Raw genomic sequence first — 25,521 nt, 5'->3', positions numbered from 1 at the left:
CAATTGTAGCGGTAATATTTTACATGTGTTACTGTGTCTTTCATCACAAAAGCGCTTTGCAGACAAGATAGCGAGAAAGATGCAGCTGTGCGTGCCCAGCGGTGAAGTGGTCTTAAACTTTAGGTCATAAACATGGCCTCTGCTGGAACAGGCTGTAGCCGCACCACTTGAGTATTCTTATTCTTCAGCTTGCCATTAAATACAGTAAAAATAAAAATCAGAACTTGCAACATTGAACCTGCTCTTTTGCACAGCTTCCCATGTTACTTACAGTGTTTTCATGTGATCAGTGCGCATTAAATAAGTTGTGTGAGTGGAATTCACCGGCAGTGTCACACTGTTACAAACATCCTGTCTGCACAAGCATATCGGCTTGCCCGACTGAATGAGCCTTCCTCTTCCTCCATATGCTGTTCTGGGGTTTCCCCCAACCTGCCAAGCCAATTTCGGGGGGCAGGAAAGGCCGCACGGGGAGAGGAGAGACCAATCATTAAAAAGCAATTAAACATTAACAGAATGAAATCTATCTATCTATCTATCCAGGCAATGACCATTTTGCATGCGTTCAAAGACTGCACGACTGTGCACGTGTGCATCGCCGCAAACCCGGAAGTGGCAGGAAAATGGGGCAGGCTTTCCTTTCCTTATACATGCTCCACTGTCATGCGTGATGACCCAGAACACACTCTCTCTGTGTGTGTGTATAAAACAGACAGTATTAGTTCATTGTTACCTATTTTGTTTTGTGCTTTTCTAAAACCCGGAACTGTGTGTGTGTGTGTGCGCGCACACGTGCGCATGTGTGTGTGTATATAAATAACTAAAAGTATTAACACTGTCTCTCTTCTTAGTTCATTGTTACCTATTTTGTTTTGTGCTTTTATAAAACCAAAATGTGTTTTTAAAACACCTTGCATCTTGTTTTGAAAACTGGTGTTCTGTTAATGCAGCCTTCTGTTGTTTTCTGTGTTGAAATATGAATAGAAGATGTAACTTTAAAACAAATTATGCATTCAAAGCATAATTTCCCCCAATTTTAATCCAAAGTAAAGGTTGTTGTTTTTTAAATTGTGTTTTTAATTTTAGAATTTGAAGGTTTTGCTATGCTGCTACTTTGCAAATTTAACATTGGTAGGATAATAGGGACACTAGCTTTTCATGCAATGAGCACATTCGGAAGAATCTTAAGGTTTCCAGAAGTACGGGGAGAGGACCCCAAACCACTCAATAAACAATCTACACTGGCCATATGCTGGGGTGGGGAGTAGGGATTGAATGAACTATATTGGAATAAGCATGGCTGGATGGAGCATTCAACGCTGCAACATTTTGTTGTAGGTCTCACTTGTTAAATATATTCTCAATATGGTACATCAGAAGCTAGATAGCTGCTTCCCTAGAAACTAAGTGAGGGTGGCAGGCCTGGCAGGACACTGTACTGCAAAATAAAAACAACAAAACAACAAAACTTTGAATTACTATTGACATAAATGGGCTCATGTTACCCCTTTGTTGTGAGAGGTTACAAGGTATGCCCCCTTGAGGCTTCCATAGTGAAATGCACCCATAAACGGGTGAGTTAAGTGCAGGAAGATCAGTGACAGTAATTGATTAATGGGTATTTAGGAAGCAGGGGGGAAATGCAGGTTGCATGCCATTTATCTTTCCATGCTCTGTGCAAGAACTATATGCATGGAATGTTTGCTTTGCAGCTGCATTTGTTTCCTTTTCTGCGTTAATATTCACTTCCTATCATGTCAGAGGGTCAGCAGGGCGAATCCAGGAGCCAGATTGTTGGATGTAATAAACATCTCCCCTAAGGAAACATAGTGATACTTAGCTGGGTATTGAACCAAATAAAGCCCGGACTAGAATCCAGAGTAAATGTAAGAGCTGGTTTAAAAATGTGTATCCTCGCATTTGCAGCTATGACTTTCTTAAGGCACTAGCATGGTGTTGTGGGGTTTTTTTTAATAAAAAAAGTCTTCTCTGCCACTCTCGGCTGCTTTCCCCCAGTAACTACGTCTAGGAAAAAATTACTGGGGGGCAGTGGATGTGTGTGACTCGTTTTATTTACGGGCCCTGCTCCGAAACAAGTTTCAGTTATTTTAATCTGACTGAAATAAGAAACCATAATCCATGGATGAAAAGACAGTGGACAAACTCAGTTAAATCTCGAGTACCCCGAGGACATATATTTTGTCCATTTTTCTGGTTCTTTATGTCCTTTCCCCTCCCCTCCCCTCCTGCCGCCGCTATTCCCAACTTTTAACTTTTGAAAAGCCAAGCAGTTTAAGAGGCCGGGCCTGGGGAACTGATTGGTATGCAGCAGCAATTTCAGGATCTGTTCCCAAGCCTGTGCAGAGTGAAAAATGGCCTGCATTTTCTTGATAGCCCATGTGGTTGTAAAGAATAAATGGCTAATGAATTACAGATGAACATTGACGCAAATTAATCTTCCTGATGTCCCTGGGTTATATGGCAGCCATTTAAAAGTTTAATCAATACACTAAAGTTGAAAACATGCAGGCACTGCAGTTGTTTGGATGTAATAAACATCAGAGGGAAACGGGAGGCTTGTACCCAGTCCATGTATCATAATGACAGGTATTTATGTTTAATGGACTAAATATTTTTTATTGGAAGAGAGCAAATGTCAGCCTAACTTTGTAAGCCCTGCATTCAACTTTCCTTTGTGGTTGGTGAGAGACGGCTGACATGTCATTGAAAATGAAAGGGGGAGGGATGCCAATAGAGACAAAGCCAAGGATAAGGAGCCACATTTGCAAGCACACCGTGCTGTTTTTAATGCTCCACAACCATTCATTAAATAAAAATGTTGACTCCATTTCTAGCATTGCTGTAAACCGGTTTACTGGGGGAGGCTTTTAATGGGTATTAGGGAAAAACAAGAACCAACCGCTGCCAGATATTTTTTTTCCTGTGAGCATATTATTTCCAGTGTCCTTTTGCAAGTTTCAGTTTGGGAAGATTTATAATTAGCCCCTTCTACCCTGAAACCCCCACCCGGCCACTTGGTGAGACAAGTAGAAACAAGGAAATGACTTTTGGAACCTGCATTTCCACAGGCTTTTTCCTTTGGAGTAGAGTAATAGCTGTGTATATGCTTTCCAAACACTCTGATATTAATTGCACTTCGAGTCCATAAATTTTAGAGCCATCATGCTATTCATCTTTGCTATAAACAGAAATGCCTCTCTCTCTCTCTCTCTCTCTCTCTCTCTCTCTCTCTGTGTGTGTGTGTGTGTGTGTGTGTGTAGGTTGCAGGAGGGGGATCATCCTTGCTTATCAGTTTACAGTGGTACCTCTGGTTACATATGCTTCAGGTTACATACACTTCAGGTTACAGACTCCGCTAAGCCAGAAATAGTACCTCGGGTTAAGAACTTTGCTTCAAGATGAGAAGAGAAATCGCGCAGTGACAGCAGCTGGAGGCCCCATTAGCTAAAGTGGTGCTTCAGGTTAAGAACAGTTTCAGGTTAAGAATGGACCTCCGGAACGAATTAAGTACTTAACCCGAGGTACCACTGTATAACACAGCTGGCGGGGGGGGGGAGGAAATACTTTTAAAGGTGAAATAAAGCTAAAAATTATGGTAGCCATCCACTTCTATGCAGCTGTGCTCCACTTTGGCAGGACATGATATCAACTATAAAAGGTCAGAACTGGCTGAAGTCACAACGGCAAAGGGCAGGGAGGCCAGTTTGCAGTAAGAACAAGTATCCGTAATGTCCTGTCTGGTGGCCTGATGAGAAGACAGCCTTGACCAAGAACCTGGAAATCTTATCACATGACTTGCTCTGGCCTACTGCTGTTTCGAAGGACTTACTTGCTGAAACTGACCACTTTCAATTCCCTTCTTTTCTCTAGGTTAAGGGTTGCTGCTGCTACTGGTTCTTAACTTTTAGAATGTCTTCATAATTGAGGGAGCTTTGTCTGTAATAGGTAGGAAAATGTATTGTGGATGGAGAGCGTCCGTATTTTTAGTTAAGGCCGAATTTCAAAGTTGTGCTTTTAATTTAATCAGAAACAAGTGTTGGTTCATTGTTGTTTTTTGAGAAAAGTCAGCAAAGAGCAACACCATTTAAAGCAAGAATTGTTTTCCATAAGTTGCTTTGCTTGATCACCTTATTATGTGATTGCTGCAATAGCTAATAAGGGACACTGTAATGATAGCAGATATAATGAAAGTGGCTGCATTGGGGGGGGGGGAGTAGTTGTGGAGATGACCTGTGGAGAATTGAAACCCAGGGTGGCAGCCACTGTGAGCCATTAATAAAGAGTTGCACTGTGTTGAGAAAAGTTTGTTTGCTCTACACTTTGGTCTCCTGTAGCATCATTTGATAAAGTTTCATGTGCCAAATATTATAGGCTTTAAATTAAAGGCAATTAAAGTAAAATGGGACGCAGGTGGCACTGTGGGTAAAACCTCAGCGCCTAGGACTTGCCGATCGTCAGGTCGGCGGTTTGAATCCCCGCGGCGGGGTGCGCTCCCGTTGCTCGGTCCCAGCGCCTGCCAACCTAGCAGTTCGAAAGCACCCCCGGGTGCAAGTAGATAAATAGGGACCGCTTACTAGCGGGAAGGTAAACGGCGTTTCCGTGTGCTGCACTGGCTCGCCAGATGCAGCTTGTCATGCTGGCCACGTGACCCGGAAGTGTCTTCGGACAGCGCTGGCCCCCGGCCTCTTAAGCGAGATGGGCGCGCAACCCCAGAGTCGGACACGACTGGCCCGTATGGGCAGGGGTGCCTTTACCTTTACCTTTAAAGTAAAATGGTGCAACAAGTTATCTCCAGCTACACTGGCGCCCCTGGACTTTACTCTCATTTTGCACAGGGCTGCTGCTGAGAATGGCTGGAGTGTTCATGATTTGTCAGGTCGAAAGGTGGTAACTCGAGGCCAGCATCCAATGTGAATTTGACCTCTGCATCCCAAAGCACTAACAAAAGAAGGCAGCACATCCTTTCGCTGCAGCACTAACTAATCAGTTAATTCTATTTATGAATTGTTTCCTATGAAACATCTCAAAGCAATTTTACAATATAAACCCATTAAAGTCTGGCCCATCCCAGTTTTCAAAGCGGGTTGGACTGAGGGTTCATTCACACTTGCACTTACCCATAGCTGTCAACATTTCCCTTTTTTACAGGGAAATTCCCTTATTCCGAATAGGATTCCTCCAAAGAAAAGGGAAAAGTTGACAGCTATGCACTTACCCCATGCTTTCTAGGCATGGGTCCAGAAGTTTTTCTTTTGCGCCTCCGCAAAGATTTGTTTGTTAAGAAATCAGCAGTAAATGGCGGGCTTTCCTGGAGGAAAGCGGAGGCACAAAAGGAAAACCTCTTAGAGTCGTGCCTAGAAAGTACTGGACAAGTGAGATGAGCCCTAAGTCTGCCTGGGAAAGCATATTAAAAGTACTGCTGCTACCTCCCCCCCCCCCCGTAAGGCTTTGGAAACTGTGTATTCAGCCAGCCACCTGCCTGAGCAGTTAACGTGTGGGGCTCCCCCTAGGAGCAATGGGACTTGATGTCACATCACTTGCATGGGGAATTTTATGGGGGGGGGACATGGGAGAGCCAACATATGCTGTGCACAACCCTTAGACAACCTCGTAGTGGCATGCACCAGACTGTGGATTAAGAAATGAATCACTGATCTAGTCTGGGCCATAGTGATCCACTTGGATCTGATCAGGCAAGTCCGCTTTGGCATCCAAGCAGGGACTGTGTCACTGTGGTACAAACTTATCCTGCAAGGGCCATAGTTCATGGTCCAGAAATAAGTTTTGTGGGCCTCTTGGTGCAAGACTGGTGATGTTACCACATGGCAGTACTTCTGTTTCTTTGTTCATTCTTACAGAGCAACACTGAAGATTCTGTGACTTTGGTTAAGAGTCTCTGCCTTTAGTTCAGATCTGGACAGAGCAGCCAATGGACAAGTTGTTTAATTTGAAAATTGTCGGAATACACACTGACGTAGAGAATGGCAAAATGATGTACTGTGATCTGGCAGGGCATTGTCCTACTGCCACGTCCATCTCGAATTCCTGGAATAAAAATGTTAATGACAGTATGGAGAGAAATCAAGCTGAGAAGCATGCCAGTCTTAGGCCTCTGGTGTTTGAACCCCTATCTTTGACAGCTAAGTCAGAAATCAAGTAACTTTTGGTTCTGATACTGTATAACAAGCATGTTTTAAAAATGGGGTCTTCTTCAGTATTACCCTGCAGACATAACTCTGTTGTCTGCCAAATCATACTGCATTTTATTTTGACAAAGAGAGAGCATTAGAGGGGGGGGAGTCACTTTTCATCACAAAGGCTTAGTAAGGCAATAAAAAAGCCCCCCTCTCAAGACATTGTCATGTACTGCTGGTTATTTGTGATAGTTAAAAGAATTATTTGGAAACAAAGACATATCTCACAAAAGGCCTAAGTCGCATAAAGCTTTAATAACATTTACATCTGTGTTTCGTCCATGCTTCGAAATGTAACCCATGAATAACACATAAACCACAGCATATAAAGAGCAGACACACCAGCACATCATTTAAAATCCTACATGCCCCCCGCCATCGTCTGTGGAATCAAGTACACAGCAGGAATGGTTCCAGTTGATAGGCGCACAATGAAGTCATTGCAGACAAAAACATATTAATTATGTTCATTTAAGACTAATATAGGAATTCCCTAATTGTCCTGTGATGCTGGTGATTTAAAAATCCAAGTTGTTGTGGGAGGTGCGCATGTATGGTGCTTCAGAAATGGTGGAAAATGGCAAGGATTGTCTTGGACTAATCCTGCAATTGTAACATGCTTCCTGGCAGAGTCAACAACTCGTGGTGGTAACAGAGGACAAAACCAGGAAGAATTGCAAACCAAGGATGAGTGGAGGGGGGGGTGAGGAAGGGGTTGTTGGTGCAAATAAGTATCTTTGCCCTACATGTGCTAATTGTAAAAACAGGCCGTTTTGAAAATGCAGCTGCTATGTACTTAAGGAACCGCAGCTGGGAGAATTGCTTTGTAGTGCTCTTCTGTTATGGAAGACATCAAGAGATGCTTAATAAAGAGAATCAAGAGGGCAATGTCAGAGGGCATGTGTGGTGGTTTTATTGTTTGGGCTTGTTTGTCAGTATTTGGTACCCCAGATGATTATCGGAAAGATGGATTTATTCATCTTCAGATAGTTTTCTAGGCTGCTTTGTTAATTTTTATTCCTAATCAAGAAGTGTCACTGTAGCTATGAGCATCTGTAGAATACAGGGAAACAAGAGCCAATTCAGACAAAGCCGCCTAATTCTGTTTGTATTACACCCTTTCATTTTTAACGTCTCCTTTGAGTTTTGAAGGAGCGTTCACATGCCTGTTTATAATTAGGTGCGTTTGAATGCTGACTCCCTTTTCCCCTGCTATATCCAACCTGCATCAAGCAATTTTCAGTCTTTAATTCTATGAGATCTCGAATTATCTTCCCCTCTGCAATGGGTTAATAGTTCTTATTTTGATGCACTTTTAAAATCCCGCCTCTGGGGAACGGTATTTCAGCGAGAGCTGAGTGTAATTGCTAAATAATACAGTCGCTCTGTCTTATTTTAAATGAGTAATACTTGAATCGTAACTGATGCTGCCGTATTATGTCTAAACTGGGGCTATTCCTTCATGGTGTTTGATGGCACCACAGATGTAGGTGTTTGCGAATTTAAGCCTCTAGGTTTTAAAACGCTGTACCACATCGTTTTTAGCTCCTTTATATATGCTCCAGATTATGTATAATTGATGGCCTGCATTTACTGACATGGGTGGTATACAGATGTAAATGTTATTATAGCTTTTATATTTTATGTTCTCTCTGAAATATCATTTTGTCTTTGAATAATATTCTTGTTCAGGTTTCTGGGGGTTGGGTAGGCTGTGTGTGTGTGTGTGTGTGTGTGTGTGTGTGTGCACGCACTGCTGCTGTAGATGTGTGTGTTATCTTTAAAAGGGAATATGAATTGGGTATTGCACATCATATATTTCTTAAAAGTAATTTGGAATTTTAGGATATAGGATTTGCAGTGACTGATAGGCTGCCTGGATGAGCTATACCCCATTGAAAATAACCGCGCCGGTACATGCCTACATCTGTCTAACCTCATAATTCACTTTCACATTGGGTTATGGATGTCTGCATTCAGTGAGTCTATCTCCCCTTCAGGTATTATTTCAGCCCTTTGAGATAATAAGGAAAGTTTAATTGCGTTGTTAATTGATTTTTTGCACAACATTATTACCTTGATTGATTGCCGAGTTGATGAAAATGTTAGACACAGGCAGCGTAAAGTATCAGCCCCGGTAAGGAGTGGAAGCCTTGCGGAGAATAGATAACCTTGATGTTAAGAGCTATATCCTTCAGATATGTCTTCCCTTGACATATTGATGGCCCTTGAAAAGGGAAAAGCTGATTGTATGCAGAATGCAATCATTAAACCCACTTCAGCTAGCTCTTGATTAATTTGTTTTTTTTTCCTGAAGGATCTAGTTAAAGAGAAGACCTCACTGGTATCAACAGCAGCCGTTTCCCAGCTATCAGAGTACTCTTTAACCCTCTCATGGTAGAAAGGGTATATATTTGTGTGTGTGATGTGTTAGGGGCTATTTCTCATGTCATGAACTGGCCGAAATATTGTGGTGTGAACAATCCAAATGTCGTCTCCCACCTCCACTTAATTGCAGGGGCAAAATCCACCAGTGCAAATTTAGTTGGGACTAAAGAGTGAACCCATTCAAGCATACAGTAGTATTCTCTGTCTGACTCCCACTCGGTCACCCTTAATGGTGCCAAAAATCTGCTACCTTGAGACTTCTGCCCCAGCATGCCTCATGGTAGGGTTTTCCTTATATCAGGTTTACTTTTGTGCTGGAAAAAAAAGGGTACATGGAGGTGCACCAAAAATATACTGTAAGATTCACCAAAACACACAAGTATCTTACATGAGAAGACCTACACAACTATGCCGCTTCCAGAATCTTACTTTTCTTGTGGCCTCTCTCATACACATTTCTGTGTGGCACATGTATTAAGGTTCTTACATTATTATCCCCAACCATTTCTTTACCAGTAATGTTAAGTGAGAAGCCCCCTTTAATTTAGATTAGGAAAATCTGACAAAAATGCTTTATTCTGACTACAGTTAGAATTCTGCCCACAATAACATCCTACTGAAGTTCCATCTTGGAGTGTTTGAGTATTTGGTTGCTTCAGTGGGGCATGGTTACCTACTGGTAGCTTTTTCAAAAGGGGCTAATGCAGAGAATCGGTGCTCCTGTTTAATCTGTTACACTTTTTGCACCCAAAGTCTGCTTTCAAGTTTGTACTGTGGTCAGTCACACAACATACGCTTTTTTACTCCTGACTGAGCATGGTGAGGTCAGCCTATTTTGGTGATACCATGTTAGCACATGCACTTGAGAAAGTGTCCAGTCCAGTTCAGGCAGGCTTCAAGTTGGTGGACTTGTGGCAGCAGTGTCCCATAAGCTTACTTCTGTAAATATAAACTTCTTAAAGCTGTTGCTGTTGGACAAACTGAGTATTTTGTTTGTTTGCCGTTGGAGATGCATGTCTATGTGCACTGTCTTCGCTATGCAGGCATTTGTTTTAATTAAGTTTTTTTTGTAGGAACACAATCAAGGTAGCAATTACTCTTACCAATTAGCACATGAATCCATGAGCAGCTGCCACTGTGCCAAATTTGTATTGGTGGCAACTCCAAGTCATGAGTCTCTCTCACACACAGCATATGCCTGGCTAGAACACCATGCACATTGAGTATTTCGCAGACATAGCCATGCGCCAATGGGGCCTTGGAAGAACATGCCATAGGGTGTGTGCTTTCTCGTGGTACATTTCATAGCTCAGTTCCAGCATCTTGTTTGAAACACACTTTGATTGTTAGAAGGGGAAAGTGTCAATAGAACACACACACACACACACACACACACACACAGACACCCCACACACTTTTTTAACCTGGCAAAATATGGACATCCTATTCATCTGTTGCACCAGGAAGGCCAAACCATTAAGATGTCAAGAGGTTGAGTGTGAATATAGTATGTTGTTCAGCGTCTATTTACATCATTTTAAATATTAAAAATAGGGTTGAACTATAGGTCTAGGATCCAAAAGTTACTAAGTCTCATGCAATTGTGCTAATCTAATGGGCTGCTTTGTGGTTGTTTTAGCACACACAGCAGGTGCACACAAACAGACCCATGCCGTATCACAAACTCCTTTTTCTGAAATGCCTTTCAGTTTCAGAAGAAATGGCAGGCTTGTGTTTGAAAAGAACATGCCTGGAGCCTGTTTGGCTCATGAAACTAGTCTTATGGGTCTTGAGATCCTGCCCCAGGTCACTAATGTGGTGCTGTTATTGATGGAGGACACATTGATTAATACAAAGTGGCAAAGGCACCACTATCTGTGGTCTGTGTGAAATATTTTATTTTCCATTGGGATTTAATTTCTTAGGAGTAAAAAATAACCCTCTGACAATTAAATAAAATGGGCAAAGCTTTCTAACTTTTCTAATTATAGTGGACAGAGACCCTAACATATGAACACTCCATAAAAATGAACAGTTAGCAAGTGGATTGCTTTGGCTTAAGGTAACCTGCATGTAATAATTATATTGGTGAGTTGGTGTTCATGGTCTTCTCTTGTAAGGAAGGAAGGGGTAGCTGCTGGTGGTCATAGAATCAGAGAATTGTAAAGTTGGAAGGGATACCAAGGTTCATCTAGCCCAACCCCTTGGAATACAGGAATCCTGCCCACAGCTGTCCCTGGGTAGGTTTGAACCACCAGCCGTCAGGTTAACAGCAAAGACTGTGGTCACAGGCCCATGAAACAAATCTGGGTGTTCTGATTTGTATCTACGGACTTTCAAAGTCACCTAAAACTTGTGCCTCTTGCTGTCAGGGCTTATGGGATACCACAGAATATTCTGGACCCAGTATAGTGTACATAGATTGAGTTCTTCACATCAATTGGGGGGGGGGTCTCACTGGCATCATGCCCACTGGCTCTGTAAGCAAGTTTTAAAGGAAATTTTAAAGAGGGGAGTTTGGACAGAAGATCAAGGCCTAGTACAAAAGACCTGAGCCATGGGGCCCCATCAACCACCCCCCTGACAAAGTCCCTGGCTACCCACCCCCACTAAATACAGGACAGCAGCCTTTCCTCTCCCTGCCCCACCAGAAGGTGGTGGGTCGAATTGGGCTTATTGTCCTGGTTTTTTACTTTTTGAAATATGGCAACCCTAGGTAGGTGCCACAAACAAGGAAAGTCTGAAGTAGCTGTGATGGTTTGTAAGAAAGCTACACAAGTGCCGCTATCTCAGCTAGGGAAGGACAAATATGTCTATTTCCAGATTGTGTTAATTTCGCACATGTTGATAAGTCTGTTTCATGACATTTTTACATTTATCTGATTGATTGATTGAATAAATAAACATTTAACTGTATTTTATCTCTGTGTACATTTTAAGATGTCTTTTACCCTAAAGTATGTATTTTTTTACACGTTTCTTTAGTTCAGAACTGTATTGTAAAATACAGAGAAGTGTGAAATCCAAAGAATAATTACACACTGTGTAATAAAGTGTGTTAGTAGTCACTTCACTTAGAAATGGGGGCCAAATAAAATTCTCTTTCACCCCTAATTTCACCTTAGACTTATGCAAATCTAGTTCCACATAACTTTTCAATAAGCAGAACAGAACAACAGCATTTGTCATAAGTATAAAGATACAGCAGTAATAAAATTCAGGTTCAATGAAATTCAGAACACTGGACATGTTATGTTCATCCCCTTCCCAATTACCCTTAATGTAACCCCACCTTCACATGCTAATTGTGTGAAGATGGTCCACTGAAAGCTCTTCCTCATCGGGCAACATCACATAGCTTTGCCAAGTCCACTGCCTCTATGCTAGCTTTCTACATGAATAACTTCCCCTCTTCAGTATTCACACCTATTATGTGGGATTTCAACTGCATGCACAAGCATGCAGAATTCATCAGGGGCAAGAAAGCCATGTGGCATTTGGGGATAGACCAGCATGTGCCCCCCACCCCACTTTCCCCTTTCAATGTGTAGGTCCCCTTCATGTGATTAATGCATGGAAGGGGCTATAGATGTTGCTTTCCCCACTTCAGGTACACAGCGAATTAATTTTTCAGTGAGCTGCTCACCACATTCCAAAAAACGCTTTCCTGAGAGTTCACAACTAATTCAGAACCCAGTACAGTGGTACCTCGGGTTACATACGCTTCAGGTTACATACGCTTCAGGTTACAGACTCCGCTAACCCAGAAATAGTACCTCAGGTTAAGAACTTTGCTTCAGGATGAGAACAGAAATCGTGCAGCGGCGGCGCAGCGGCAGCAGGAGGCCCCATTAGCTAAAGTGGTGCTTCAGGTTAAGAACAGTTTCAGGTTAAGAACGGACCTCCGGAACGAATTAAATACTTAACCCGAGGAACCACTGTATTTAGAATTAAAATTGTGTTGCAATCTTAAACACTCTGACTAGGGAGTAGATCCTATTGAATACAGTGGGCTTACTTTCTAATAAACGTAAGATTTTGCAGTCATTTATCGGATGACTTAAATTGGAGTAGCTATTGCTTATTGTTGCTGTTTTTTTAAGTTTTAAAGGGCAATCAGTGTAAAGAATGCAGTGTAAATAGATATATTTTCGGATAAGTATTTTGTGCATATATTTTTCTAAATGCAGAAACAGAACAGGTTTCATAATGTTCACATGCAAAAATGACACAAACAAGGAGAAGCACACAAATCGGTTTACATTTTATCCAGGTGTCTTGCGGCATCTTACCTTAAAGACTAACTGATTAATCTTGGCATGAGCTTTCAAAGACAAGATGCGCCCCCTCCAAAAATTAAAAAAAAAGAAAGATGTTGCTTGATAAAGTGTGCTTTTGCCTCTGAAACTTGGTTCGCTTTTAATGTGCCACAAGACACTTCATTGTTTTTGTTACAACAGACTAACAGGGTTGATCTTCTGGAATTCCTCCGCAATAAAATACCATGTCCTATCACACATGGAGGAAATAACATGAACATCAAAGCAATTGCTTGCATTTCTATGGTAGCTATCTCCCTTTTAAACAAATGTCAGGTGGGCATGGGCAGAACCTACCTGAGAAATGGTATTAAGTCTTATCAAAATACTTACTTTGCTTCCCTCAAAATTCCCAGGTGTTTCTTTTAATCGTGAGCTTCAAATTTTGCTTCAAAATACGGCTTTCGGTGAAATTCAGTAGTAATTGCTGACCCAAATGTTGCCCTCTGCATTTTATTCAGCTACAGTTTGGTGGCTATGTTAAAACACACACACACACACACACCCCTTTGATCTTTCTCCTTGGACTACATAAGATATGGTCATATTTTTGTTACTGTCAGCTTTGCCCGCATATTGATGGTAAGTGGGATTTTTTTCAGCCTCACAGAAGTCAAGTTTCAATGCAGAAGGCTGAAAGCATTGCACTTATAAATTCAAACCACTGATCCTTACAAAACATAAAGTGGACTGCGAAGGAAGTAAACAGGATTGCTTTAATTGTCCTCAAAGAATACTTCGCTTGCTGGCTTTGGCCTCTTCGTTTGACAAATTAATGCTGCCCTCTAGTGGTCAAGACCTTCACTTCAGAGGCAAAGCAGCTAACGTGGGAATAGATTTCTTAGCTTTGGAAACTCGCTCTCCATCCCACTGGAAACAACAAGGCAACATGTCTTGTGCTATAATTATTAATGCTAACCGTAAACTTACATAGTAACATCAGTCAAATGTGAATACAATTGTGTTTCATCTTTGGTGCTGTGTGTTTCAAAACCTGGCCTGGTTCTGCCCACTATCTATTTGCATTGCCAATGAGATATGATGTGCTAGGGTACCCTTTCATGTACCGTTTCTTTCAGTTGCACATTATGCCATCTGTCAGCTGTATGCTCTAGTGACCCCTACCTGTATTGCAGAAACTCAGCCCTTACTTGGGATCCAAGCGGCCACATGTAGAGGTGTTTCTGAGGATTCTTTTCCTAAAACAGCCCAGGCCACATAAAATTCAAAAAGACTGAAGGCAATTGAGGAGAGGCATCCAATGGAGGGGGGGAGCTGTGTTTGGGGAAGGACATATGGGAACATAAGGATGTGCTTGCATGTACCTATGGGCCTCTTTTGGGTGTCATCCTGTCTGAACTCCCATTACACTCCAGTTGGGCTAAAAGTTAAAGATAAAGGACCCCTGACAGTTAAGTGCAGTTGCGAACAACTCTGGGGTTGTGGAGCTCATTTCGCTTTACTTGCCAAGGGAGCCGACGTTTGTCTGCAGACAGTTTTTCCGGGTCATGTGGCCAGCATGACTAAGTTGCTTCTGGCAAAACCAGAGCAGTGCACGGAAACACCGTTTACCTTCCCGACGGAGCAGTACCTATTTATCTACTTGCACTTTGATATGCTTTCAAACTGCTAGGTTGGCAGGAGCTGGGACTGAGCAACGGGAGCTCACCCCATCGTGGGGATCCGAACCGCCGACCTTCCGATCAGCAATCCCTAGGCTCAGTGGTTTAGACCACAGCGCCACCCGCGTCCCCTTCCAGTTGGGCTACTCTTTCATTTATTCACAATGCATATTTCTGAGATTGTTTTGGGCTGGAGATGCCAGATCTTTTGCATGCAGTGCACATGCTCCCCAGCCCTAAATGGTGCAATCCCCCCCCCCCGTTTGTATATTGTTATTATGGAAAAACAACAGCATAGCACTGTTGGAGAATTTAATAAAGAGGTTCCTAGATTGGAGGTATACCTCCCAGAAACCCAAAAGAAAATGGTGCATTCTCCAAATGAGCATAGGGACAGCCTCAAAAATAAGGAGGCTGTAAAGAACCATATCCAAAGCAATGTTTTTTAATACACTTCCATATTACACACATGGTTTTTATTCACCAGTCAAAAGATCACAGCAATCTTAATAGATGTAACCCAGTGTCATAATCTTGAACCAATCAAAATCATTTGGCTCTTCAAATCAGCCCTCCTCATAATATCATGTGATTACCTATAACCAATATTTCAGTGTCTTTATTAAGATTTTGACTAATTTTCCTATTCATTAAATGTATCCTAATTTTCTTTTTCATCCATCTACAAAACAATTCAATATTAATCACAATTGCTATGCCTAGCCAATTTTCTTTTCATGCTTACAATGGCCACCATATCAGGGTTGGGCATGGCTGGCAATTTTAAAATACTGTAGCGAAGGTCAAGAACAAAACAGGTCTGGGAGCTCACTTTTAAATTTATTTATTTGTTACTAAATTAGGCTGGAATCCTAAACTGGGCCACGTGGGATAGGGGTGGCTATGGCAGTTTAACTGCTTCATCTGACACAGTGCATAGCTCTGCTAGCAGGGTTGACTTGAAATGCTCTGCATTTTGCCATGTATTTCCAGTCTACCAACAAAATGTTTAAGCTCCTCACCAACATTTTTTTACCCACCAGAAACAATGGAAAGGAAAGGAGAATGGGGGATTAAACATGCTAAGAAGTGTGCATAAACAGAGAACTGGAAGGGCTCAGGGTCCATTGGATCCCATCTGCTTCCTGGAACACCCCCTTTTTGGAACTTAGTCAGGTCTCCCTCTTTGACAGCAGAGCTCCTTCTCTCTCTCACTCACTCTCTCCCCAGTGTCAAAGGGGTACATTGAATCTATCTTATGGTCCCTAGGACAGCCTCTAGGTGCATAAGAAATTATATCCTAAGTGGCTCTTTGTCCATTTTCTAATGTCTTTTCCTACCCTTCTTCCTCTGTTCTGTGTTTCTCTTTCCTTTTCTTCTTCTCTCTCTTATACCAAAGAAAAGAGTGGTGGTACCTTTGATGTGACCTAACTAATGTTGGGGTGCAATCCAGTTATGGAATCAGAATCCACCCATTGAAAAACAATGGCTTTAATGCATCTACTCAAGGCAAACTCGAGGTAATGGAGCTGGAAGTTGAACTGAGGGTGAACATTAGGGAAAGAAAACACTCTCCTAATTGCATCAAGATAGCTAGACATGGTCATGGAATTTCTCCTCTTGGTGGTTTCCTAGAACATTTTGGAGTTGGCACTACTTAAGCAGTACTTTAATGCATTGTACTCTGTGCCTAAAGCACCCTTCAAACACACCCTTCAAACAATGCCTGCTCAAAATTTTCCTGAAAGCTACCAGGAGGGAAAATTCCATGATCATGTCTAGTCATCTTGATGTAATTAGGAGAGTGTTTTCTTTCTAACATTCACTCAAAGTCCTCCTTCAACTGCCGTTGCTAATTTGCTTTCAGTAGATACAGCAAGCTGTTGTTCTTCAGTGAGTAGGTGCTGGATTTGCTGACCTATTGGGTGACCACTGTCCCAACTGACATTTACCACAGTGTAATTTGCATCTCTTGGTAAGGTGCCCATTTTAATACTCTTAAGACACATCCACATCCAGTTAGAAATTGGGGAGCAGGGAGGGAAGTACAAAAAATGATCCTCGTTGCTTGGCAGAATTGGTAACAACAATGGGCTAACTCAGTGATTCCATGCACATTACATGTGACTCTGAGTAAATGCAGACGAGCATTCCCCAAACAGCAACTGTCCACTTGGCAAATGGTCATCCGTATTCAGCTGTTGTTTCTCTTCCAGCTCTGTTAGCCTATAAAACCAAACATCCTAAGCTCTCTTCTTAATAAGAAAATAAGTAAGTAAGTAAGTAAGTAAGGCCTTCCACATTGCAGTTTGTCATCATTTACAATACAGATGTCTTTCTGCAAAGTCACCAACCTACTCACACCCAAGGGTCACAGCTACTTTGAATGATTTAAGGTAATATGCTGTAAATGGGCTCATTTTCACCAGAGGGAGTGGATCTGTAGATAGCATATGCCTAGATCAAAGGTCATCATGTCACTGTCATTCAAGGAGGAAGAGATTCTCCCTGTCTCCCCCCCCCCTTTTTTTTTTACACAAACGAAGTATGACATCTAAGGAACAATGTGTTGTTTGTTCCACTGCCAGGATATGCATAATGGAAACATTAGCTCTGAAATCTTTTTTTTTTTTTTTAAATCTGTCAACCTAATGGCTCAGCTCCTTAACGTGTTAGAGAGCTTTAAACTATATATCAGCCTGGGTCGTATAAAGCAACCTCTAGATTGTGGCCTGACTAGATCATAGTGACATAATACAACCTTGGAACAATACAGCTTATTATTGCATATCAGCTTGTCTGCTTATTCCCAAGGATTTGGGCAAATCCACTCCCCAACCCCACCCCCAACCCGGGAAAAGATTCTGTGAGAATTTTAGTTATTTAAAAATAGGCTTGCAGTGCATCTCTGCCCCCTCCTGCTCCTTTATTTCCTCTCTTTTGAAAAAGAACACACATTTCATCCACAGTTGCAGTGGGAACTCTGAAGTACATTTACACCAGACCGAATTTAATCACACATCAGCTTGACTGATAGTTTAAACTGAGCATTATTGCAGCTTCTCCTGGCCTGGTTTGGAAACTTCACATGTTTCTCCTCCTATAATCTTCATTGCAGATTTTACCAACATGCGTTCCCTGCTGACTCCAATCTCACCTCTTTCTTCCCGCCACCCACCCCACCTCCAGGCCTTTCTTGCAGCCATGGTGGTGAGGTGTGATTTGCTGCTGTTCTTGTCTGTACCAGCTGCTTGCACTGAGGCGCTTGCTCTTGTCTGTACAGGAAGCGATGTTGCCATGCTCTAAAATGTTCTATTTCACTAGATTATCCTTGGCAGAAGGGAAGAACTTGGCTGAAATTTCCCTCCTAGTTCCTCGGAAATAAGCAGCAACTTGGGTATTTTACTCTGCTCTGTTGCGGAATGCAGATGTCTTTCCGCAAAATCACCAACCTACTTCCACCCAAGGTGGGTGGAGAGCGAAATCTATTTGATTTTGGTGGGAAGGGGTTGCCACTTACCTTAGCAGATCTCACCAGGAAGTGTGGCTGGTGGGAAGCTGTGGAAAGAGCCTTGTAATGCAGTGCACAGACTGTGGTAAGCTGAGGAGAGAGCCTTGCATCACTGTGACATTGTTAAAGTTAACAATTTGCTGGTGAGGAGGAATGAAAAACCCTTAACTGCTTTATAAGTTTAAGTAAGGTAAGGCGGAATCCCCTCCTAAACATTACACACACACACACACATATACATACACGAGTATCTATATACCATGACCTTTTCACTCCCAACTAGTCAAGAAAATAAATTTACAAAATTGAGTCTCACATCTTGAAAAATGTGTATATTGTAACCTAGCTATCCAAGAGTTCTGAGCAATGCACACCCAATGCTTAAAAAAAAAAAAAAACTTGCTTTAGTATGCATGTGTGTCTTTATTTATGGTGATAATTGGTCCTCCCTCCTCCCAACCCCGGCTCTGGAAGGTCTATCGTGCTGACATTACAATGTAGTGTTCAAGTGAGACCGATCTCTCAGTGCATGCGAGCGATTGCAAGATTGTTACTTAGCCGTTATAATTAGAACATCCATTCCGCAGAGGGAAAACATTTAAAAGATAAAGGGTGTATTTAAAAATGAATCTTCCCAATGCAATTTTTTCATAATTATAGTTTTAACATCTTATGGTGATGGTGGAAGCGGCTACTTAAGAAAAATTAGGAGCCTCATTTGGGGGAAGATGATCCCTCAAGAGACCTCATGTTGTCATTTTTCAAGAGCCTGATCAGGGAGCTCACGGCTCCTGATGCATTGGAAATATCCTTAGCTTATTATGACCAGCGCTGGATACTTTAATTAAAAATGCCACTAAATAGGGTGGGGGTCTCATTCCCTCTCTTTTTTTAAACACGTGTTTTTGGAATTATTTTCTGAAGGTGCAAATTGTGGGCGCACAAACACGTACACAGCATGCTGGAGTAGGGGAGCTATATCCCCTACAGAGACAGAAGCGGTTGGTTTCCCTAATCCACATATGCTGTATCTGATCATGAAATGCTCTGACTATAGCCCACAGCCCCCTATAATTTTCACAGTTCTCTGCAGTTGCTCTGTGTGTGTGTGTGTGTGTGTGTGTGTGTGTGTTTAAGGGAGGGGAGAGAGAGAGAAAGGCTTTTGTATGTGTATGTGGGAAGAAGGGGTGAATCACTGTCACCTCATTTAAATTATAAGGACGCCTATTGTTTTACAAATAACCTTCATGATAAAAATAAAGTCTCGTGGCACCATTTTCAACTGTGCTTTTATCAGGACCCTCTGAGCAGAAGTGTGTACACAATACGCCCGGCAATCGAATCACAGCTGTGCGTCTTGGTAGGGACTCTCGGTGGAGACAACACTTCGTTAATTTAAACAATTGTAGGCTGCAGGAGTTCAAAAAATAAAAAAAAATACAACAAAATCAGCTGACTTTAACTGTCACTAGCCCAAGCACCTTTATCCCCAGGCGAGCAGCAGCAGCTGGATTTCATTTCTTGCTGCCAGACTGTCCGACATCTTTGCTGAACATCCCAGGAACTGAGCGCCTTTACTTTAAGGATGTTATTCAAGGTGACAGCTCCTCACACTTTAGCGTTCAGATCACCTCAAGTAGCTGAGATCTCAGTGAAAATGAGAGCACTTCTGCGGCAAACTCCAAATTTAGATTGACTGAGGTTATCCTTAGGCCTCTAGGACCCAACCTCCATGACAGAACAGGCCTGCCAGGAACTTTAAAACTACAGTGGAGTTTGTAATGATGTCTGGGGAGAAATCTTCTGCAGGAACCACAGAGAATACTATAAGTGATAGGAAAGGATGTCAGGTTTCGTTAGGGCTGGAGACAGTGTTAGAATATACGTGGCATAATATGGCACCGGTATCTCTGTCAGCATCTCTGTTTTCTGTCACCGCACACAATTCCAGGCCTGTCTGTAGCCATGACAGTGTCTTTTCAGATCAGGTTATTGCCAGCCCAAAGACTCGCTCAGCACACCGCCAGATAGCCCCCTTTGTTTGAAGCCTGCCCTTTTGTCATTAACGCACTTGATGTCTATTTAAAATCTGATGGTGAATGCAGTATCTGTTTTCCTGTCAAGAGATCATTGACAATATTAATACCTCATGTCCTTGCCTCATTTTCTAAGCGCTGACACCTAGCTGCAGTCTCCGGCATTCATCAAAGAGCACTCTCTCACCAGGATTTCCATAAACAGCCTTAGTCCCAATTTCTGAGAAACATGGCAGCCCTCGCAGAGGGCTTTTATCAGTGCCGTCTGCCAAAGGAGTCTGAGGAATGTTGCTAATTAAACAAAACAAAACTATTGCTAATAAAAAACACACTTCGTGGTCTTTAAATTTTGATACTTAGAATCTGAAAGCACATTCAGCCTTATGAAAAGGGGTAATGATATCCACAGTGTTCATGGGAAAATGACATTCTAGAAGATAAAAGCCTGGTTTTCCGTAGATGCTGACTCCTAGGAAATGGCTGAGGAATGGGTAAATCAGTCTTTTTCTTGGTCCTGACACTTTTACTCCATTCACCCATACGTCTTTTCCAATTCCATGCATTAATATGATTTATTTATTTTTTAAAAATGCAGTTAAATAAGTAGATAAGTGTAATTATAAAATAAAAATTTGCATTTCAAATCATACTCTTCCAAAAATACTTATTTTAAAATGTATTTCTAGTGCGCACCTACACATGTTGACTCAATAGTAAGTCTCCCATTGAGTTCAATGGTGTAAGTTCAAGCCAAGTGTGCTAAGTATATTTGAAGGGAGCCTTTGGGGGGTCAGGGGCTGTTGATCCTAAGCTTACGAACTCCCTGCAGGACAGATATCCACAGTGGGCAGGGCAGAAAGACCCAGTTTTGCTCCCCAACCCACACATATATAAAAGTTTGGGGAGTTTAGTCCAATCCAGGCCAATAGCTTCTTCCTCCACCTTGAGAGCTGTTAAGCATATAGCAGTTTACTGAAAGATTCTCCATAGGTAACAAAAGTACATTCAGTATCTCTGTTTTTAAGTCTTGGCATCTTTAATATCAATCAATTACAGTCAGTTTGAGACATTTTTGGTTGTAGTTAATGAGGGGTGGGGGGAGAGAGGGAAGGAGAGGAAGACAAAGTGAGGGGGGAGATGAGGGAGACATTAAACTTTCTTTGCATAATATATGAGTGGAGTTTTTTGTTCTCATCGTCACATGGATGGGTGTCTTATTTTTATGCAGTACTTTTTACGGAACGGAATTCCTAGCTTTACCTTTTCCTGCCCCCATCTCCTTGCACATGCAACCATTACACCAATGCACTAAGCGCTAACCTTTTCGTTTCTCTTCTGCTGCAGGTGTCCTAGGGAAATGCCGCTATGTCTACTACGGGAAGCAATCTGAAGGCAACCGGTTCATCCGTGACGACCAGCTCTGAGGCAAACTCCGCATCAGCAAAACCATCCACGTTAGCCACACACATCACACACACACACACACACACACACACACACACACACACAAAAGCACAAACTTCATCCACATCTTTAAAAGGGGTTAAAAAAAAAGCTTGTGTAAACCAAAGTCCTCCAGTACCTTCTGCTGACTTTGCCAGACCTGTCAAAATCATCCTTCTGCTTTAGCTTGAGTAGTCACATAGAGATTGACATGATTGCCTCTAAGCAGGTCCCATCCACCAGTGTGACAGACAGCTGCAGCGAAGCACCAGGCCTGACAGGAAGAACACCATGATGGATTGCCTGGCCCAATTGCTGCTTGCAGAAGAGCAAAGGTCACACCTGGGGCCTCACTGAGCATGCTCAGCTGCTTTTAACAAAACCAGCCCTGTTTTATCTACAGCTTGCCTGTTGAGTAAGAAAGCTCTGTGTGTGACTGTGCGTGTGTGAGAGAGAGAGAGAGCGTGTGCACACACACACACACACACACACACATAAACAACAACAGTTAACCTGGCTGCTGCTTGAAATTTCAAAGAGCACCCCCTCCTTACCTGCCTTTATTTTTTCTCAGGAATTAAGTGTTTATGGTAGATGCACAAACAATGCAGCCATGCCGTATGTGGCTTTGTGTTTCTTTATTGGGGGAAATAACAAAAGCTGTCAGAAATGTGATTTAATTTCAAATGTTGGAGGGGTGGTGGAAATTACTTGATAACATGCGGAAGTGTTAATATTAATTCCAAGCTCCTTGGGCAGGAGTTGGTTTCATAGTTGTCGTGTGTGTTTTTTTGCAAAGAGGAGGTTTGGAGGTAAAAGTGCAGGAATGGAAAGAGCAGGGAAACAGCAACAAAAACTGCTGATCCGGATTAATTTTGGGAAAGGAGAAGGGACAAAAGAGCCAAAGTCCTCTCCCCTAACCTTAACTTGTGGAAATCAGAACCACAAAAGATGTATCTGTATGTCCTTAAGCAGTATTGACAGTCCTTTTATTAACTACTCATCAGCATAGATCCAAATGGAGCTAACCACACCTCTTGCCTTTTTGTGAACTAAAACTTTTTAACATGTTTTCTGAAAGGATTGTTTCATATTCTGTTTTTTTTGGATAGTTATAAAATCCCCTAAATATAAAACCAACTCATGTTTGTGTAATGAAAGCTATTACCATCTGAGGGACCACAAAGTCTTCTGTGAAATGGGTTAGCGGTCTCAGGCTGAAAGTAGCCATTACAGTAGACATGTGTTTGAAACTGAAAACAGCCAGGTCAGATCTCTTGCCCCTTTCTCCTGCCTCTGTAACCCCTAGCAGTACAAACCGTGATCATGTTTTGGGTTTCCCTTCTCCACCAGTGCTCCTTGCAGGGAAGTATGACGGACGTTCACATTGTATGCTTCGTATGTCTTGACATTACTAGTGGAGAGGAGAGGCAGATAAGGTGTTGGGCTGCTGTTTTCAGTGGCAGCCTTGTAACATCTGGTTCCGAACCCCATTCACATTCTAGGTTGAGGACATGCTCACAGTATGGAAAGGCAGATCACATGGCCTTATGAGAAGGGTGGCCTTATCCACCCATATATTAACTTTTGTATGTGGAGGGGGGAAGCAGTGTTTGCAAATACTAAACCAGGTCACTAGCTGATTACCATATTTTCAATAGCAGTCATTTATACCACACAAAGTCATAGAGCATCTCACCCAGGGTAGTCAGCAGATCTTGACTTATTCCAGATGTTTGTTCTCATAATCCCTGACAAATAGTCAGGAGTTCAAATCCAACCATTTCCACAGGGCAGCATTTTGGCTACACCTTAACTAACCAGACCTATCTATCTATATCTGCATACATACAGAAAGTGCCATTGAGCTCCATTTCCACGTTCACATAGCAATAGGTCAAGAGAAAGACTGAATCCAGGTTTAACATTGGGAGCCAATTTAAGTTTTTTAAAAGTCCTATATTTTGGGTGCAAGTGCGTGAGTCCTGCAGTTACATTCCTGAGTGTATATCAGGATTGTGACCATTCCGGTATCATGTTATGTCTGCATTTTAATGCATACAGATATGTATATATGAAAATGTAGAAGAATATCAACGTGAGAATTCTACACCACGAGTTGACTGCAAAGGAATTGCTTTACAGTGGGTCAAAAAGAGGAATCCATTTTCAGAAACTATTAATTGTTTATTAAACTGAATCGTGACCCAAAAGGCTTAAAATTAGAGGCCTGAGGGTAATTGGTATGACATTAACACATGCAAAAAAAAGTTTTGGGGAGAACTTGAACCCATTTTCCCAAAACAACCGCGAGCTGTACAGATTTACATTTGACTGGCTGTTTTGAATCGTAAGTACATGTTTTGACCATGGCAGTGGAGTTCAAAGCAGGGGTGTTTGAAATCACCTTGTGTCACATTCAGTCTGGTTGGATATCTCTTCTTGTCTACATCAAGGACTTTTTAACCCTGCCTCAAACAATAAAATGCACTTGCAAACTGACCACATGACTTTGGTGTTTTTCCCCCTCTCCCACTGCAATGGTATGTTGTTATGTCAAAACCATATGTATCATTCTCAGAAATGCCTTTTCACCCTTTGGAGGCAGAAGTATTTTGAGAATGCATTGTGACCAGAGCGTGGTATTATTCCCAGCCTAATTTGTTTTGAGGTTTGTTTGTTTGCTTTTTCAATGTTGCATATAGCAACTTTAATTAAAATCAGCATAATTATATAACGCTTCAGCTACACAAAGTCTGGCATACCTTTTTATTTTATTTTGTTTGGCTGCAGTAGACTAAAAATCAGTACATATATACAGTTTCCTTGCTAAGAAACAATAAAATAGCATGCAAAGGTTCTGTTGCTATTCAAGCCTGTTCTCAGCCCCCGGCATGGTGGGTAAATGGCAGGGCCCACTGAGGCTGATGCCTGCAGGATCCTGCCTCTCTGCCTGTTGTAGCCAGCAACGTAGCTAGCTGCTCGGGTGCCAGGGGCGGCGTGTGCGTCCTGCAGCCGGGAGTGGGGTGAGCCGCCCATGGGGGCAGGGCACGCTGCATGGAGCATTTCCACTGCCTCCCCCTTAGCTGTAGGGCGGCTGAGGGAGAGGCGGAGGGCAGACGCAAGTCCCACGCTGCCGTTTCAGGCAGTGCTGAGCCTGCAGGCGCCCAAGCCACCATGTCATTCCCAGGAGAGACGTGTGGCTTGGGCACACTGCAGGCCCCGCAGTAACTGCCAGCCCCCGCAGTGTGGCGCCCAGTGCCAGTCATGTTTCGTTACGTTTTTTGACTGAACTAAAAAGTTTCGTGAGCCCCTTTTTAAAAAAAACCCTCATATTTTTGTCATTTTGTCACCCCCCTCAGGGATGACACCTGGGGCGGCCCGCACTCCCTTCCTCTGCCACTGGTTGTAGCCCCCCGCCTCTACCTTCACTTGCTGGAAGAGACCAAGTGGCTGCCTGTCTTAATCAGAGCTGGGCAGCCTTCATTTTTATGCCCCATGATTCTTTGAGTCAACACCAAACTAGCTTGCGACAGCATTGTTCCAACTGTCTTTTGTGGGCATAGCTGGGTAAAGCTGCATCCAGCCCAGCAGGCGCTGTTGGCAGGAAAAGGAAGAATTTTGCTGTGGGCATGCCACTGGGAGGCGGCAGTAGCAACTCTTCCCAATCTGAGCAGGACCCCCTGCTCCCCCCCCACACACTTTGCATTACTTACTTGGAGGAGTAAGTATTTTCAGGCTTGGAGGAGCGCAGGTGGCTGAGAGGCCTAAGATATTTCACACATGTCCTCTACGACCCTTGGATGCCTGTGTTTTATGTAGAAGCATAAGAAGCCTCCCTACAACTTGCATCCTTTCCAACCCAGACAAGACTCTCTTGCGCTGCCCTGGAATGTGGCAGAGCAGGGAGCGTGCCCATCTAGGTCAGGAGGAGCCCCAGTTGCTGTGGGGCCCTCTCAGGCCCCCGCTCTTCTCCTGTAGAAATGA

General features: G+C 42.6%; 1 protein-coding gene across 1 annotated transcript in view; it reads left to right on the top strand.

The window, feature by feature from the left end:
- LRMDA (leucine rich melanocyte differentiation associated) overlaps nt 1-24,036 on the top strand; it is a 746,646-nt gene extending 722,610 nt beyond the window's left edge. Inside the window, 1 exon segment of the mRNA XM_083614913.1 lies at nt 21,436-24,036. Coding sequence (XP_083471039.1) covers nt 21,436-21,515 — 80 coding nt within the window. The 3' untranslated portion in view covers nt 21,516-24,036.
- Nucleotides 24,037-25,521: the final 1,485 nt, after the last annotated feature.

Source organism: Podarcis filfolensis (assembly GCF_964270895.1).
Source record: "Podarcis filfolensis genome assembly, chromosome: 5".
NCBI classification, from domain to species: Eukaryota; Metazoa; Chordata; class Lepidosauria; order Squamata; family Lacertidae; genus Podarcis; species Podarcis filfolensis.
Note: the sequence above shows the minus strand (reverse complement) of the source record. Positions and strands in the feature narration are given on the sequence as shown.